This window comes from Pseudopodoces humilis, chromosome 7 (assembly GCF_049639895.1).
Source record: "Pseudopodoces humilis isolate 2021_Gansu_Grassland_sample_001 chromosome 7, ASM4963989v1, whole genome shotgun sequence".
Taxonomy (NCBI): Eukaryota; Metazoa; Chordata; class Aves; order Passeriformes; family Paridae; genus Pseudopodoces; species Pseudopodoces humilis.
The window spans coordinates 56834663-56853382 of NC_142206.1; the positions used below are offsets into that span (position 1 = coordinate 56834663).

Here is an 18720-nt window from a genome sequence, read left to right on the forward strand (position 1 = left end):
TTTTATAGCTGGAATAATTCCTTTAATTGCCTCAAATCCATTCTGGTTATTTGTGCTGCAATAAAACCGAATATTTAATTAAATGAATAAGCAAAATTGGATTTGAAAGAACTGGAAAGAACGAGCAAATTAGAAGACTCAAAGGAAAATTTGCAGCTGCAGAAATTCTGAGCCCATTGCTATTGTAGGTTCACCTTTACACTGTGTATCTGTATGTACACACACACATATATATATATATTTATATATGTGTGTGTATATTTGAGTATCTAAACCACACCAGCATATAGATTTATACTGCACAAACTTTTGCACTGCCATGCAAATAAAAAAGAACCTAGGAGCAGAGAGCATCTTTTCATACAGTGCAGTACTTTGAAGGTGTGTTTACAAATTTTCCATTATATTTTAACAAGACAGGCAATTTAGGTGGTGTTCCTCAGTGTGTGAGTGATGTTCTGGCATCCTGCCTCCAGCAACATTGCTATCCTGAGTTCATCTTAATGTGACAAGAACTGGGTGTCCCACTAAAAAAAAAAAGTTCCTTTAAAAGTATTAAAGGGGGGAAAGAAAAAAAAAAATATCAACAAGAGAAAAAAGCCTCGAGGCTCAAATCCATCACGGAGCTGTAAAGTCGTTTCACACAGGGATACTGACAGCTGCCAACTTTGCTCAGGGAACTTCTCGTTTCTGAGATGATCCCTTTGGTTCCTGTGCTGCAGTGCAGCAGTGCTGGAGACTCTTTGTGTCCTGTGCTTGTTACTGGTGACAGTTTTGACACAGTGAGGAAGGCACAGGATGGTTTTGATCCCTGGGTCTTAGTTCTGGACAGTAGCAAGAGTAAGGACAGCGCTCTGGGAATGTTTCTTTGATGGAGAAAGGAAAGAGAAAGATTTTATGTGATAGGTGGATGATTGTCTGACAGACACAATTCAGCTTTTTCCAAAACACTGGAGAGATTTGCATGGAAATGAGGCAACGCTGGAGATAATATTCAAAATGGAGAAAATGATAAATAAGGATGGAGCAAAGTGTGCTAGAGGCATGGAAGTTGCTGGAATTCATGATGAACATAATTCTCATGAACTTTGGTTAACTTCTGCTTCTCTACTTTCCTTCTGTAATTCCTTTAGGGAAGTGATTGTGTTTTAATTAACATTACCTTTACTCAGGACTTTGTGCAGGATGTGAAATGCTAGATGTGCCATTTGGCAAGGAGGTGAGGGGGTTCTGAAGAAACAGGAATGATGAGGCATTATTGTAAGAAATGGTTTCACTCATTTCACTGGTTAATTCTTATCTGTGTTCGTGTCATACTGTTCTGATAAATGGAAAGTTAAATATTCCTGCCCCAACTGTCACCATCAAAAGCTGTGGTGCATTAAACCCAACTTCCATTGCATATGAAATGTGTAAAAAAGCCCTAATCAGCCTCTTACTTCAGAGCTCTTCGAGAGAAAGATTCTAGAATTAAGACCTTTTCACTGCAAAATAAGGGTTTTTCCATCAAAGTGATGCTTTTACCATTCAGTTAGCACAGAGTACTGCTGTTTGCCCTGCTGCCTGTTGTGGTGTAATTGCCACCATTTTTCAGGCTGTGCCTTCCTGTGTGTTGCTTAACACCCTTGACTAATGTGACGAGGAGGAAGCAGACCCTGGCAGTCCCAAGACCTGTAAAGCTTTCCAAAGGAAAGAAATGCAGGAAATTCAATCCAAATACCAACAGGAACCCCCTGAGCCTATGCAGGGCTCCCTTTCTGATGGCTGGCACTGTTTCTCAGGTGAAGGGACAAAGTAATCTCATAACCTGAGGTGGCTGTGGAAGGGGATGTTGAGCAGGGAATGTGCATGCAAACTGATTTGGAGCTGCTCAGCATCAGACCTGGGAGCCCTTGGCTCTTCATCCTCAGGGGGTTGAAATGAGGAATTTTGTTGTCTGTGCTGCTGAATAACCTTAGCCAGCTCCAGCTCTTGTCCATCTCTGCCACAGGACTGGAAGCCAAACCCACTGACAGCTGTGGACACTGGTAGCTTTAAGACTGTGTTTTGCAATACCATTTCAGCCAGTCTTGGCTTGCAGCTCTGTGCAAAAGTGCAAGTGGTCAGGTCACGACATCTGCACGGTGGTGAGGCGTTGGAGCTTTAAAGTAAGTATTTTCCATTAGCTGAGTGGGCTCATGGAAAAAAAACCAAAACTCCTGGGTTCACCATTTAAAAATTAGTGACCAACCATACAAGTGCAGTTGAAAGCCTTCATTTTAATAAGGATTTATGCATAAGGAATGCCAAAAGCCCAACTACCTCCAAAGCAGCTGTCCCTCTCTTCTGTGCAGTGTCCCCTGCAAGACAAAGAACAGCGAGTGTGAGTTCCTACAGCTTATTTGATGTTTATTCGATGATAATCATCCAATTTACATAATCATTTAGTTCTTGTCAAGCAAAATATCAATGTTAACAGGAACTTGACAGGCCTGTCTTTATTATCACTAGCCTCTTAATTTAGGATTTTAGGAAGCTGCTGGGCCAGGAAAGCAGGGGTGGATGTCAGGGAGGAGCTGTGCACCTCCTGTGACCGCAGAGTGGGATGCAGGAATGCCACCACCACCCTGCAGGGACAATGCAGGACACACCTGGCAGTGCAAGGCCAGGCTGGAGGTGCAATCTGACTGGAACCTGGAATCATGGTGGGCTTTTGACCAGATACAACTGTGTACAACTCCACCCTGATTTCAGCAGTCAGATGGTTTTGGTGAGGAGTTCAGAGCTGAATTTCATTGCTGAATCCAGACCTTTGCCCATTGGCTTCTCCTCTGCAAATTGGGTGTGACAATGCACTGTTGGGGCTTATAGGAGGATAAATACGTTGGATGATGTGTCATGGGATAATAGAGTGATCTGGCTGCAGGACTAATTGAAGGAAAATTGTTTTTTTTTTTAATGCTTTGGATAGTTTTGGAAGAGGAATGTAAAAGTTAGTGTGTTCTGGCATTGGCATCTCCCTGTAAATGGGGGAAAACAGTGGTGGAACACTGATGTAAAACATGGCTGGGATGGGGGGAAAGTATTTTAACAGCAAAATACTTAGTGGGGCCAAGGTTTCAGAATTAAGGGTAGCCTTTTGAAGAGCTGTAAAACCACAGGGCTGTGTTGGTGCTTTCACTGGCACAGCTGGCAGACAGGAGTGTGCCTGAGGGGGAGAGGTGGGAGGCTGGGGCTGGCATCAAAGAAGTGCTATAAAACAGTGATGGGGGAGGGGGCTTAGGAGGAATATTTTCTCCCAAGTAGTAACTTGGTTGAAATGTGTTGGTGGATTTGAGGAAAGCTATTTTTGTTAAGAAAGTGGCAGCTTTTTGCTGCTGCAGCATCTCAGTGAGGCTGTTTGACGTAGGAAATGGCCACTGCCTGGTGTTGCACCAAACAGTGCCTGCAAACGTTTTGAAGTTTGAGCAGATGTATTAAGGTGAAGTGGAAAGAAATAACAGAAAACTGCTCAGCTTCTAAAATCGTAAATCAGATATTTGGGTTTCTCTCTGTTTATATTTAGTAAATTGTAGTGGTTTGACTCTGTCTGGGTGCCAGACACCCACCTTGGTGTCTGCAGAGCTGTTCCTGTCACATATTCCCACCCTTCTCTTCTCTGGCTGCAGTTACATCTGAACAATGCCTTTTTTTTCCTTACTATTCTTAAATATGATATCACAGAGGTGTTACCATCATTTCTAATTGGCCCAGCCTTGGCCAGTGGCACATCTGTCCTGGAGCTTCCTGGCGTTGGCTCTGCTAGACGTGGAGGAAGCTTCCAGCAGCTTCTGACAGAAGCCACCCCTGTGTACACAGAAGCCACCCTCTCATTACCAAAATTAGGCCATGCAAACCCAATACAGAAATGTATATTGGAAGTTTTATCAAATCTCTTCTGAATGATAGGACTTTATTAATATTTATCTAAAAATCCATTTTAAGAAATTAGTTGAAGAAGTTGCAGCTGGCCTCAACATGCAGAAATGAAAATCTGTATTTTTCCAGGATCACAGCCTCATAGAATTGTTTAAGTTGGAAAATACCTCTATGGTCATTGAGTCCAACCATGAACCCATCAATGCCCTGCCCAGCGCTAAACCCCCCGCAGGTGCCACATCTGCACGTCTTTTAAATCCCTTCAGGGATGGGGACTCCACCCCTGCCCTGGGCAGTCTGTTCCACTGCTGGGCACTCCTTCAGTGAAGAAACTTTCCCTAATTTCCAATCTAACCCTCTCTTGGCACAACTTGAGGCCATTTCCACTTGTCCTGTCACTTGACATTTGGGAGAAGAGGCTGGTACTCCCTTACTAATCTTCTTTACAACTGCAGTTTGGAGGAACATTGTATATGCTTGGATTAATAATACTCGAGCGTAGAGCAGGACATAAGGAAAATCAGATTTCTCAATTAAGCCTTCAGTTCCTTAAGGCAGATGTTTCTATCTGGATGTATTTAGCATACAGTCAGGATAATAAGAGATCTGAAATGCTTTGGGATTATTTAGGTAACTCTGAGTAATTTTTCTTCAGAAAGTTTCTTTTTATGTAACACCATTGCTAAATCATTCAGAAATGTTTTATAAAAGTAAAAATATAGTAACAGATTTTATATGTAAAAATATATAGTACTTGGGTTCTTGTAATTTTGGGTAGATTTTCCACACTGAAGAGTAAAACTAGAAACTACAATTACAGTTGGACCACCTCACCTTTAGGACTGAAAAAAAATATTTCTGCATCATTACATCAAATTTATCTCTATAAAATTTAGTGAAGACTGTTCCAGATTTGCACACATAGAACAATTGAGTTAATGAGTGTTGCATGACTTGTAGGAACATAACAGGAAATATTTGGAGAAATTCAAGTCATTAGAGAGAAGGTGAATAAATGCAGTTTGACCTAAGCAGTCCATTCATGAAATTGCGTCCTTTCACCTTCAACCTCATCTTTCCTGTTTATTGTAAACTGAGAGACTAAATTAAAACTATTAAAGGGTATAAATAACTTTAGAGATTTCTTTAGACATTGTTTAAATACTTTTACTGTAAGGAGAGGCAGAGCATTTCATTTTCTTTCAGAACCTTTTGCAAATGTTTTTTACTGCCAATTCCACCTGCCAGAAATAAATAAAATACAGCAAAAGTGAAATGCCCTTGGTAGTGCTCATCTGCCTTTGTTTTTTCTATAGGTGAGGGGTAAGACTCACACTTGTCACTTCAGTATTTGCTCATTAAATAGAGATTATTTGGGAAATCTTCACTTGCTAATTATGGACAATATGGGTTATTTATTGATGGAGAGCCTGAACCCTTGGAAGGTGACAGCAGCATTAAATGCTTGTCAGCATCTCCAAACTTTTGTTGCATACCAAGACCTGCAAAACAATAAAGATCAGCTTTTTATAAATGACCCTCCCTTGTAGTTATCATGTAGAGAACAGGGATGGGGAGAGGATTTACAGAGAGAGGGGAATTATGAAAAATCTTCTTTCCCCCAAAACCTACAAACCACCCTTAGCAGCTTCTGCTGTGGGCATGGGGGAGCACCACGAGTGAGGAGAGCCTTTGAGGCACAGCTCCAAAGCTGTGGAGATCTAAAAGTAGGTTCCCTTTATCTCTTTGCCAAAGATCCCCCATGCAGTAACCTGTGAGATGAGTGGAGTTTTTGAATGAACTCGACCATTTTTACCATTTCCAGTTCTAAAGGAAGGCTTTGGTTTCCAAGAGGGAGATAATGCTGAGTTTGTCTGTGCAGACTCCACAGCCTGGTGGATTCTGGATTAGTGAAGTATTGCTGGATGGTGTCTACAGGGATCTTGTGTGCTTGATCTAATGATTTATTCTATTAATTTCTTGAAGCAACCTTTTTTTTAAGTACAACTTTTCCAGGACCCTATATTATGAGACACGGAACTAGAATTTCTTCTCTGGCCATATATTTTTCTACAAATCCTCTCTGCCAAGAGGAGGTAATTGGTGCCAGTTGCTTCAGACAGGCTGTTTTCACCATGGCATTCTTAGCCGTTTCCAAGCTGGCAGCTCTCAGACTTGAATCTCCTTGTTCAAGTCTTACAGGGCACATTTTCAGTCAGCCTGTGTCCTCTGGGTAGGTCTGCATGGCCAGTTGGGTTGTAGGCACTGGATTTGCAGATGCAGTCTAACTGTAGTTACAGGTTGTAGAAGACAGCATTTTGGGGGTAATTAGGGCTTCTCTATACATTTATAATGATTTGCAGTAGCATCTAACATCAGGGATATTTGTGCCCTCACATACCTGATGAGATGAGTGCATGATAAATCAGCAGCTATTCAGAAGGATGAGGAATGTTGCACTTAAGAGAAGTGATATTTCATCAGGTTTGTCCTGCTTCAGAAGTCCAAAAGAGCAGAGAAAGCTAAAGAAATAAAAAAGTCATGTGGCATTCATCCATCTAAACTTTTTTGTAATCCATATACTTGTACTCTTAAGTGTTGATATATGTCTGAATGGATCGAGAGGTATAGAAAATCTTTTTATATCTTGCAGATATGATGCAGCAATCAGAAAAGCAAGGGAAAAACCTGCCCTTGCAACATCACACAGACTGTTATTCTGCTGTGTTTTCTTGAACAGAAATCTTGTGTTCATTTGTGCTACACATTGTGTGACCTTGTTTGGTATGATCCAGTGTTTGTGATGAACTCTGACATCGGAGTTCTACCTGGACATATAAAAAACACTGTGAAATGGAAGTACAGTTCTTCTATTAGATAGGTTTTAGGAGAGCACCGTGTTTCTTTAAAAATGCCACCTCTCATAGGGGTGATGTACAGCAGTAAATTGGTGGGAAACAAAGTGATGTTTCTGGAATGAGGTAGAAATGGGTTGTGTAGAAGGAAGACAATTATACACTGAGTGATGGAAGGCATTTTTTTCCTTTCACAGTGGCTTATTTCTTACCATTTTTAGGCTGCAGTTTTTGGGTTTTTTTTAAAAGCAATATGGAAATGCATAGCTGAATTCTGCTATAAAGTACCTCTGAGCAAAGATTATTAAAAATGACATGTATATTTCTGTGTATTTGATAATGTCAAAAACAGAAGTAGTGCAGCACACTGGTGTTATGAGAGACCAGAATATTTCTCTTTTTTGAAAAGTCTGTAATGTCTAATGTAAGAATGTAAACCATAAAATTCTCTAACATTATCCTTAAATTATGATTAGCATTTACTAGAGCATACATATTTATTTTCATTTTTAATTTTTTGTTTTCCAGCTCTTCTTTATGCAACTATTTTTGGAAACGTCACCACCATTTTCCAGCAAATGTATGCCAACACCAACCGGTACCACGAGATGCTGAACAACGTGAGGGATTTCCTAAAATTATATCAAGTCCCAAAAGGCCTTAGTGAAAGAGTCATGGATTACATTGTCTCAACCTGGTCCATGTCTAAAGGAATTGACACTGAAAAGGTACCTGACATTTTACATAGCAAGAGTTGGTGTCCATTCTGTGCTTTCTTAGAAAGTGGGCTGTATAGCAGCTTACAATTTGCTAATAAATTCTTAACTGCATGCTACGCCTTTATTTTGTTTGTGTTTGGAAAAAAAACTGGTTGTTTAAAAAATGTACTGTTTTGCTGCTTTGAATGTATGCCTTTATTTTTCATTGTAGTGAATGTTTTCTGCTTTCCAGTCTTAATTTGTCTAAATAGTAAATAATTTTAATGTACTTAACTATTGAAATCAATGGGAAATTGGTCTTCAAATTAGCCCAATAACATAATTTGGTGTCTAAACTACATCTGTATTATCCTGAGAACTATTGGCATCTGTGCATTGCAATTAAATGAGTTTGATTGGCTTGGACCTTTTGCTGATGCCCAGGACGTCAGCGTATCCATCAGCATAATTAGGATAAGATTTAATGGCAGTAGAGATTGATCTCCCTGAGCTCTTCAGGCCTTTGGTAGGGAGGTGCAGAGAATGTGATGCTGTTGGCATCTGTGCCAGGGTGGAAGTCCTACAGGACTTTAGCCCTCAGAAGGAACTCATCATTTAGGTTTCTTCAAAAGCTGATTTAAGGTCATCTTTGGAGAGTGATTCAGGTTCAGGAGTGACCTCATGACTTGTCCTCAAGAACTCTCTGCATTGCATGTGCAGCGAGTCTGTCCAGCCTTGGATATTTCAGAGCTGAAGTCAGAGGAGGGAAAGGGTTCCACCTGCAATGCCTTGAGCATAAGGCAAGATAAAACAGTTTTAGAGACAGATTTTTGTTCAGTAAACATCAGTGATGCTCCTGTGGCTCCTGTGGGCCTAGTACATGTCAGCTTAAATTAGGCATTAAAGCTCCAGAATCCATGATTTCCCTCCTAAGAACTTCAAGACCAAGAGTCCAGAGGAGTTATGGAAGAATCATGACAGATGACAGATGACTCCTGAAATGTGCTTGCAGAGCTTTAAAGTTCTTTCTTCATTTGAATCTCTGGTGAAATATGGGAGAGTGATGCAGATTGCTCAGGTGTACCAGGATGAATTCTCTCCTCTGAAAAATTTAGTCTTACATCATGCTGATGCAACACCAGTTCTCTTATTTATCATCTTCTGTGAAATTCAGTTTACCACCACAAATGCAACTGCTTTAAATAGCAAAAATCTTTATTTCTTTGATTCTTGTGCTTCAGTATGCCACATTCTTTAATATGTTAACTTCTTATACACTAATACCTGAACTTCCTAATCCTGATTCACACGTTAGAAGTGAGCTTTTCTATTCTAAACTACTGTAAATTAATTCAGTCCTATTGTATAAACTTCAAACTACATGAAAATTCAACTGCCATTCACATTTATCTCCTTGCAGTTAAGCCAGAATCCTGTGTTACTCCACTGCAGTTTCATTAGATTTTAATGATGCTTTGCAGTTAATTAGGAGAACCTCTGCTTTAATTACTGAAATTTCCTACCATAGTTTCCGCATGTCCCCTTTTATAGATTATAAAAACACAGTTAGAGCCATAATCTCTGACTCATGGCAAGCATTGTTCTCTGGTCTGTAAGATGGAGTGGCTGCTTAGCTAGATAATTAATTTACCTGTAAAATCTGTGACTTAGGTTTTTAACAATTTTCCCTTGGTGAAGACTTGCCTTAACGTAGCCCTGGATCCAAACCAAATTTAAAACAGTGTAAGGATTTCAGGAACCTCTGCATCTGGACATCAGTAGTTGCAGCTATTTGAGCCACCCAGAAAAACCCATGGTACAGAAAAACAGAGACAAGAGAAACGTAAGAACTTGAGCATTGATTTGGATATTTTGGTATTCTGTGTCCCTTACAGCCTGCAAGTCTGCAAAAGCAACAGCTCCAGTGGCCTGTAGTGCCTGCACAGAACGTCCCAGTGTCTGTATGGGGGCAAGGATAAGGCAGTTTGCTTTCTGCTGCAAAAACCTTGGCTTTAGCAAAAGCTTGGAAAGCTGTGTTGCAGCCAGTCTTACATTTGTCTCCACTCAGGAAGGTGTTCTGATGTACGTCACCCAAACAAATGAGAAATGATTGTAAATTCCAGCTGAAAAGTCATAGAAACAGCAGTGCAGTCCTAGAGACTGGTCATTTAGGGTGGGTGGTTTCTCTTGCCTCAGGTCCTTCACTAACCCTTCAAGCCTTGCTGTAGGACCCTCTGCACATAAATTGCATCCATCTGCACCAAACCTAGAGCAGCAAGAGGATGGGAGCAGAGGGACCCCCAAGGTACCCAGTGTCATGTCAGATTTATTTTTGTGGGCTCAAGGGGGCTAATGGGATCCACTGCACCTGCAGCTGAGCTGCTGAGTCCAGACAGTGCTCCAGCTTGGAAGAGGGGATTATTGTTCCAGGTCTTGGATTGCTTCTCTGCACTGCTTTGTCTGACAGCCTGGACCTGACCTTTCTGCCAGTTTCATTTTCAAAGCTCCAGTAATAACATTCTGAGCAGTCTGTTATATCTGTATATATCTGAGGATATATTTTCATCATATGATTTCCCATTTCCCTTAATTTTTTTAACTTTTCATTAAGTTTCTTATTATCCTGCAAAACACACATGTGCTCATGACACAGGATAATTATTGAGGAATTCCAGCTTTTCACTTTCCATCAGACAGATCAGACAGTTTTCATCATCCAAGGATGTTTTTCAACCTAATATACTCTATTACATCCTAAATTGTTCCAAATAGATCTCCTTTGTTACACTGGAGTGTGTTTTGCAACATCATTTGCCCCAAATCTGTAATACCTTTCATTCAGCCACTCAGCATGTCGAAATGGCTTTGTTTTGAAACCCACGTTTAAACAAGAAGAAAAAATGAGGGTTTTTTTATATGAGTATTACAGTAGATTTCTATGGTGTTGAATGATCCTAGCGTTGATGGAGCAAGAGTTAGCATGTGTTTCTTTGATAACTAAAGATTTTAAGTTAATTTCCTTGAAATCAAAATATAAGTTTAAAACTTGATTAGAATTACGACCCCTTCACATGTGTTGATTTGTTGCCTCAAATATCTATCCCTGAATGACACATTCAGTGTGTAGTTCCAAAGAAGATCTTGGCCAAGACTGATGAGTCCTTACATGAGAACTGAAGGCAAAGTAGAAGTTAGAGTGGAAGAGGTTGAGTGAAGATCTAGTCTTTGCTGACTGTGTAGCAAGATGACCTGAACAGAATTTAAAACCTGTGTGTTTTCCTTGTATGTGGAAGAGGACTTGGTCTCCCACACTGAAAAGTGACGGTGCTTTAGGCTCAGAATTTTGGCTTCCCTGATCTCCTTGGGAATAACTCATCTTCAAATCCTGCCTTCAGACCACATTGCTTCACCCTGTCTCTGAGTGCTCACAAACAAGGAATTAACAATGACACTAAAAGCATTAGCATATTTATTATTATTACCTAAGGGGAAGCAAGTGGCCTCTGATCCATAATCTTGAATCACTTAAACATGAGAGCCCTGCTCTGACAGCTGGGATGAGATATGTAATACATGGACACTTCTATCCTGGTGTAACAGTGGCTCAAACAAAATGGGATTTTTTGTTTTTTTAAATTTATTTTTTATGTTTAGTGATGCAGATTTTGGGGTTAGTCATCAAATAACGAGCAGGGTTAAAAACATGGCAAAACCGAAAAGCCTTTATGCATTAAATGCATTCATGCATTTTTTGTGAGAGGTAAAAAAGAGGCAGTACTTTCTGTGTATATGACCATTTTAAAGTAGATTATAAAAAATCTTTGCAGTAATAATTTGATATATGAAACACACTGAATTCAAGTATCTTAGTTTTTATTAAAGCATCCAGGCAGCAAACTAGAAATTTATAGATATTAGCTGTTCTGTAAGAAATAGGTCATTATCCAGGAAAGCAGAGCAACCATTAACTAACATGCAAATGTCTCAAGGTCTTATCTAATGATAACACTCTGAAATGTCAGTAAAACCCAAAGATTTTTTCATCTTGACCTGTGTGCTGTTGTATGGCTTACAATTTGTTCAGAAAGCAATTAAATAAATGTCTGTCATGTTTAACAGTAGTTTCCTTCAGAAAAGCCATAGATTGAATGAAAAAAAGTCGTTTTACTTCTTTTCAATCTGAACATCAATGGCAGTTGGGATAATGAAAGAAATTCCATATTGCACTGACTGAAATAGAAATCACAGGAACATAGCACAGTATTAGAATTATTCACTGCTGGCCCACTAAGCTTTCATAAAGGAGATGGCTTTATGGTAAACAGACACAGGTTGTAACTTCATTAAACATTAATCTACATGAGGACAGTGCAGCTTATTCATGTTTGCTCTTAATAAGAGCTTCAAGAGCTGTAGAAATAATTAGTGATCCCCTGAGACAACAAAGAGGAATCGGGCTGCCATTCCTGCCATGTCCCATCACATTGAGGTGTCTATAAGTGCTGGCTGGATTTCCTTTTGGATGACCAGGAGTAGAAGGCTGCCAAGCTTCATGGCCAAATAGAACTTCCATGACATTGGCTGTGACAGCTGCACACAGTTCCCTGCTGGAAGGGGCAGGTAAAAATCCTTTGGACAAGTATTTTTGTTTCGCTGTAGAGGCTGTAGAGGTTTTTGGTTGTTCCTTGCAGATCGGGATGAGGTGAACAGGAAGTTGTGCCTTACCTCACAGAGCTGAGCTAGGAACAGGTACATCTGGAATCCATGGGTCTCTGGAGGGCAGGATGCAGGAGAGATGCTCAAGATCTCACAGTCCTTCCCACAGATCCGTGGGCAGGACCTGTGGGGCTTTCTGTTTCCCCTTTATGGATTGTTTGCCTCCTGTTCGTACTCTGCAGGACAGGAAAGAGTACTCACAGTTACCTCTGCCTCTTGGATGTAATATCTTGGGATTAATACAGAATAAATGGTGAACTTGTCATGACTGAGGAGATGCCAGGGCTATGGAGCAGCTCACGAGCTTAACTCCTGTGGGAATAAGTCCCTGAGTGGATGGGCCTGGATTTCCTGAGCACTGCCACCAAAGGGGTGGAGCAGACAAAGAGGCTCTCAGTTCCAGACCACATCTCAGGGAAGGTCTTCTCCACATCTGTTTTCATTCTTCATTTCCTTGAGAGTCTTTACATAATGCTGCATGTGAGAAAATGAAGCCTCCTCCAGAAGAAGCACAAAATAAAATAGTGCACTGAACAATTACGTTCTTCCAAAGGTGACCTTAAGTGCCAGAAACTGTTGTGACTCGAGAAATTCTTTTATATATGACACATTCTTTCTGGTGTTTCTTTTTCTTGTTTTATCCAAAAATATGTTTTTAAAGGATAGATTTCCCAATAGTGTGCTATCTCTTGCTCCATTAGAAGGCTGTGCAATAATTTTGCTTGTTGTAGATATGATAACAAAACTGAAAACAATAAAACCTTTAAATATGCAACCTTTAGGCAACCTGGGATCTACTCTTGGGGTCATCTGTGGACATTATTAGTGTGCCACTTTCCAGTGCATTAGACAGACCAGTAGCCCCTGTGCTGGTTAACCACTTGATTCCTTAAAAGACATGTTACTGCTTCTCATCTTGCCCTGATTTCCAAACCCTTAGCCAGATTCTATCTGTGTTGAAAAAACTGAATTTAATGCACTCTACAGAAAATTTCTAGGGATTTTTTTAATGTCTCTAACAGGTTGCTTAGTTAAAAAAACAAATTAAATTTGTTATGATGCCGCTAAATCTGCCCATTTTAATCACTGGTTCAGCTCATCTATTAGTAATAGGAGAACGAGTCAAACTCACTTAGATGTGATTTTCAGATCTTGATTTCAGAACATTTAAATCCAAGTGACCTTGGATCTTACTGCAATTAAAACAGAGCACACCATTGCTGCTGAAATTCAGTTCTTAGTGCCAAGATACTCAGTGATGTATTAAAGACTACCCTAATGCCTGCAGGGTTAATTACTGCTCAGCTCCATACATCATCTTTGAGATCCTTACAAAATTTTCTATTTATTGTAACAGAAAAATGCTGTGATTTGCCAGTCAGCTGGTTTCTTACCTTTGTCTCTTTGGCCTCCATCCAGTGCCAAATGTAACACTTTTAGCCAGACCTGATAAAGAATTCCATACTCAAATGAGCCAAATCTTTCTAAAAATCTGAGTAACTTGTTCAGCTGCCTAGTGAGTATTGTGGGTTTTTTCATAAGAAGTGACCCTGATTCTGACTGCTGAATATGAAAAGCCCAGAATGGCCTTTCTCCACAAAATAAAAATACCTATCTGTGGCCTCTTATGGGTTTGAGGTTGGAAGAGTTTATTTTCTTTATTTTCAAAGCTGGCATTTTTAGTATCTCTGGTATTTGTTACAGTTATTCATTTAGGGAACAGTCCTAGTTATTACACCACAGAATGTCAAAGCTCTTGGCTTGGTTATCAGTCAATACTTTTCCTGCCTACAACCCCCAAAATGTGGGAATCCTGTGTGCTGAAATGTTTGTGATTCCCTGGTCTTTGCCTTTTTGTTGACAAGTCTTAACATATTCTGTAATAGCTCCTAAGCCATCCTGTAGTGTTTTCCATCTGGGGAAGATTTTTTAACAAACACTTAAACCTGTAAAACCATCCTAAAATATATTATTTGGACACACTCTTAATCTGTGCAGTTTTTTGTTTTGATTCATGTGCTTTTGTTTGAATTTTTTATAATCTCTGCTCCCTGTAGAGCTCTTTGAGCTATTCAGGAAGCTTATCTTGAAATGCCTGAACATGCTGAGGAAATGGATGAGAGAGTTAAAAAAATCAGATGGGACCTCCTGGGGAGTTTAATTCCCCACCCCTACAGATCTCGAGCTGAAAAGACTTTGAGATGTTTTGTGCCAATTCCCTGTGGGCCTTCCAGAGCTGGTTCCTGCCTTTGCCAGTCTCTAGCAGCAACCACAGGTCGATCTCTCACTGTCAGCATTTCCTGTATGAGGTGATCTGGAGATGATGGTGCAGCTGAGTCTTTGCTTTGGGAGTTGTGCTGGGGTCTGTATCAGCTGGGTGCTGGGTGGTGATGCCAGAGCTCAGCAATTGTCTTACACTGACTTTGAGGAGATTCAGTTTCCTGTGCAAAGAGGGGAGGTGATAAGTACTATTCTGTGCTTTCCTTTCTCCTCCCTCAGCTTTGTAGTGGGTCAGGTCTTTGTGGATACCTGTGTGCTCTTCAGGGAGCCTTGCCTCTTTGCTGGTGAAATCAGAGTTGGTACAGCCAGCAAAGATTCTCCTTTGAGTAGAATTCAGCTTTCTCCTCTGATTTTGCACTGATATGTAGCAGGTTCTGTTCTTTCATGCTGCCTGGACACGTAGGGGGAGAGCTGGCTGCAAAGTCTGTGGCTGCAGATTTATTACAGAGCAAATTCTGTAGCAGCACAAGCAGCTGCCCCCTCTGAGTGCTCCAAACCCCTCACTTAGCAAAGCACTGCCATCAGCGACCTGAATACCCTGCTTGCCTTTCCAGCTGCCTGTTTCACTGCAAAAGGACACAGAATCTCCGAGGAAATCTCCTCTTAAGAAATTTGTCTTGGTGGTTTTTGCTGCACTGCCAAAAAAACACACAGGGCAGAGCCAATGTCCCAGCTGAGCTTTGGTTCTGTTACCAGGATGGGTTGTAGGCATTTCCTTCACAGTGAAAAGATTGACTGAACATTGCAGGGCATCCTCTCCCTTAACCAAAATTTTCTTCTTTGCAGCCACACGTGTGCATTTGTACACAATATGGACTCAGGGACAGCCATGGTGCTGCTAGTTTGTATTTCTTTGGTTGCATGTTGCCTTAAAAATGCTGAAGTGTCAGTGAGAGCAATTCACAATAAGAATGTCCAAAGTCTTGTATTATCAGTAAAGGGTCATTTTCAGGCAAATATTAGTCTGAATTTGAAGTGCTCATTTGAAGAGCATGCAGTAAACACATAGCTGAATGTTGCAATTATTTATCTTCGTTCTCTTTTTTCCCTATCTATATCTACATTTATCTGCAGCAGTCAGCAATGCCTTGCCAAATCTTCAAATATTAAATATTTGTTTTACTTGTCATCTGTTTCATTCTCTGTTCTCAATGCCTATGTAGCAGGCAAGAGAATTGAAATTAAGCGTATTTTTTCCTGGCTAACTCTTAGATCATTACTCATTTACTGCTGATATTATTGATAATGGATATCTCCATATATCTTTGTACAGTGATTTGTCATTAGGAGAATCACTTTATCATGACATCAGAAAATTCCTGAATTATGCTTTCTAAGATTGGCTTTTCTCTGTGCAATGGATTTTTTTTTCTGTCTCTTCATATTACAGTGTGTTATGATAGGTATGCTGCTTGTGTCTATAAAAAGAGTAATTTTTTGAGTGTTCAATTTTAATAGTCTGTATTTAAGCCCATGTTTGTGAGGATGTGGTATGCTGCTTTGCATCCAAGTGGCTTTTATTCTCCAGAGATGCAAATATTTTACATTCCAAACAAAGGGTCCTGGAACATCTCAGAATCTTACAGGAACAACCTCTGCAACAGTTTAACCAATTTTTTTCTGCAGTTTGGAAGCTCAAAAGCTAAAATTTGGTAATCAGTCATGTATGATCACAGACATTTTTCTTAAGAGCAATGCTTGAGAATTCCTAGCTCGTGGCCTTGTTAAGTCAAAAGCACTTAAATTTCTGAAAGTATTAAAGGGAGATAAAAAACTTATAACCATGATTCAGGCCCAAGAGTAGATAAAAATGTTAAAAATCATCAATCATGGTAGGAAAGAAAGGAGAATTTTTCTGCTTAAGTTAGTATTGAGATGAAGAAAGATGGCATGTTTCTGTTTTATTGTAATGAAGACAAACTTTCTGTTTGTCAAGTAAGGCCGAGGTGAAACAATCACTCTCGAAAGTAATTTTTTTTTTAAATGAGAAACTAAGGTGTGCCTGTATTTCTGCTGGTAAATGGAATGACTCAGGTAAATAGATGTTTGTAAAATTGACATTTGCCCCTACTAAGTTATGGAAATGTGATACAGAATATAGTCTACAGTGACTCACACAAGATACTATTACTAATGCAAATGATGGCTTACAGAGAATATGCCTTGTCAAATGTGTTTATTACTATTTTTTATGATAAAATGTACTTATGCAGGGGATTTAAATGTTTTCTGTACAACATTTTGTTACAGAAAAATATCGTTAACCCAAATTGACTTACTCTGAGTTAAAGTTGTTAAAATAGAATGTAATTATCTAGTAGCTCTGGGAAGTTGGTTTTAAGTGAGAAAACCTCATGCAGGGGGAAGTTTCCAATGAGAGCCTGTGCTTTGTGGTGTTAGGCAGAAAAAACATCTTCTATTTCTCTTATTTTTTCAAGATTGAGAGGTGTCCTGGTCATATTCTGTGAACACTTACATGTGGAAGAGATTTATGATTATTGCAGGTCTTTTATCTCAACAAGATCATAAATCAGTTCAGAAACAACACATGTTTTAAAAGAGAGAGTAGCTGTCCATTGGAACAAATACGCTGTAGCATTTGAAAACATTAAGTCAAGAACTTCTGGGCTATAATTTCACCAGGTATTATGGGATTGATGGGAACATTTGGAGTAGAAGAGGTTGGTGCAGATGGGTACACTAGCCCCTTCTCACCCCACACTGTCATAATACAGAGAATGGGAAAATAACTTCTATTTCACCTTTCTACATTCGCTATGTCTTTGATCCCAAAGGAACTTTGATCTATCTAAATAAGAAAAAGAATAAATATTATTATTAAAGTAGAAGTTATTTATTCTTTTCACACTCTATACTTTAGGAGCTTTAGGAATGCTTTGCAGTAATTTGTTTTACACCTCTCCTGCATTAAACATAAATTAAAATTGTGGCTTGAGTTCATTAACTTGACCATTTGCCTCAAAGCTTAGTCAGGGTTACCAGAGTCTCCCTCTGCTATTATTCCATGATAGTCAGCTCATTAACCCAGTGTCCCTGTCTCCTGCTCTGTCTGCAGAGCTAGCTGCCAGAGTAATTCCATATGATGAGAAATTAATCAGTAATATTGATCTACACTCTTCTTGATATGAGACTTCCAGGGTGCTCTTAGTCTCATGCTCTTTTCTATCATTTATCCTAGAAAAACATTAAAAGGCTTTATATGTTTCTCAGTGCAATTAGCTGCTTTGCATTTTGGGACTATGAGGAAGTTAGTGTGTTTAGGAGAGTGTGCAAATATTAAACACATATTAAACAGTTTACAAACCCAACAAGACCCACAGGTTTTCATTTTCTTTCTTTCTTCAGGTGTATTTGTGTTACTGTTTCAATAGGGAAAGCTATTTAAGGTAAGAAACTAGTTGAAGGTCTTATTTAATTGATCTACAATGAACATGTCTTCATAATGGACAGTTCTTCACTCACCTTTACGTTTCATGAGGTTTCATTACACTTCCAGTTTTTCCTCCAATCTCTTTAGATTTTCTAGTCTGTAAACCCTCCTGGGCAGGTAATTCCTTGTATATCTCACTGAAACTGAGCGCTGGGTGTGTTTGGACGTGTTGGTAAGTGGTCACCTACATCAAGACTTCTGAAAGCTGGGTTTTCTGAGTGTGTACAAAACGTGGTGTTTTTCTGTTGAGGATGGTCTGTCTTTGCATGTCCTGGAGCTCCTTCATCTCTGCATGCCTGTTCTGTGCTCCTGCCGGGAATGAGCACAGCAGCAGGCAGATAGTCTGGGCACCAGGTCTGGAGGGACACCCACAGACAGGACAGAGCCTTTCCACCAGCAATTCTGGAAAATGAGTGTGAAAACTGTTAGGAGTGAGCAGAGTGCAGTGGAACAGTCCTGTCTTCCACATCACCCTTCCAAAGTGAAAGAAGTAGATGGGTAGAAAAAGACTACCCCAAATCAGGATAAAAATCCCACCAGAAACTGGATGGATGGATGATGGATGGATGATGGATAGATGGATGGATGGATGGATGGATGGATGGATGGATGATGGATGGATGGATGGATGGATGATGGATGGATGGATGATGGATGGATGATGGATGGATGGATGATGGATGGATGGATGGATGGATGGATGGATGGATGGATGGATGATGGATGGATGGATGGATGGATGGATGGATGGATGGATGGATGGATGGATGGATGGATGGATGGATGATGGATGGATGGATGGATGATGGATGGATGGATGGAT

General features: G+C 39.9%; 1 protein-coding gene across 1 annotated transcript in view; it reads left to right on the forward strand.

Annotated features, from left to right (window-relative positions):
• The window catches only part of KCNH5 (potassium voltage-gated channel subfamily H member 5), a 148657-nt gene that overhangs the window by 91696 nt on the left and 38241 nt on the right, over positions 1–18720 (forward strand). The window contains exon 8 of the mRNA XM_005520053.2: positions 7281–7480. Within this exon, the coding sequence (XP_005520110.1) occupies positions 7281–7480 (200 nt within the window). The remainder of the gene's footprint in view (positions 1–7280; positions 7481–18720) is intronic.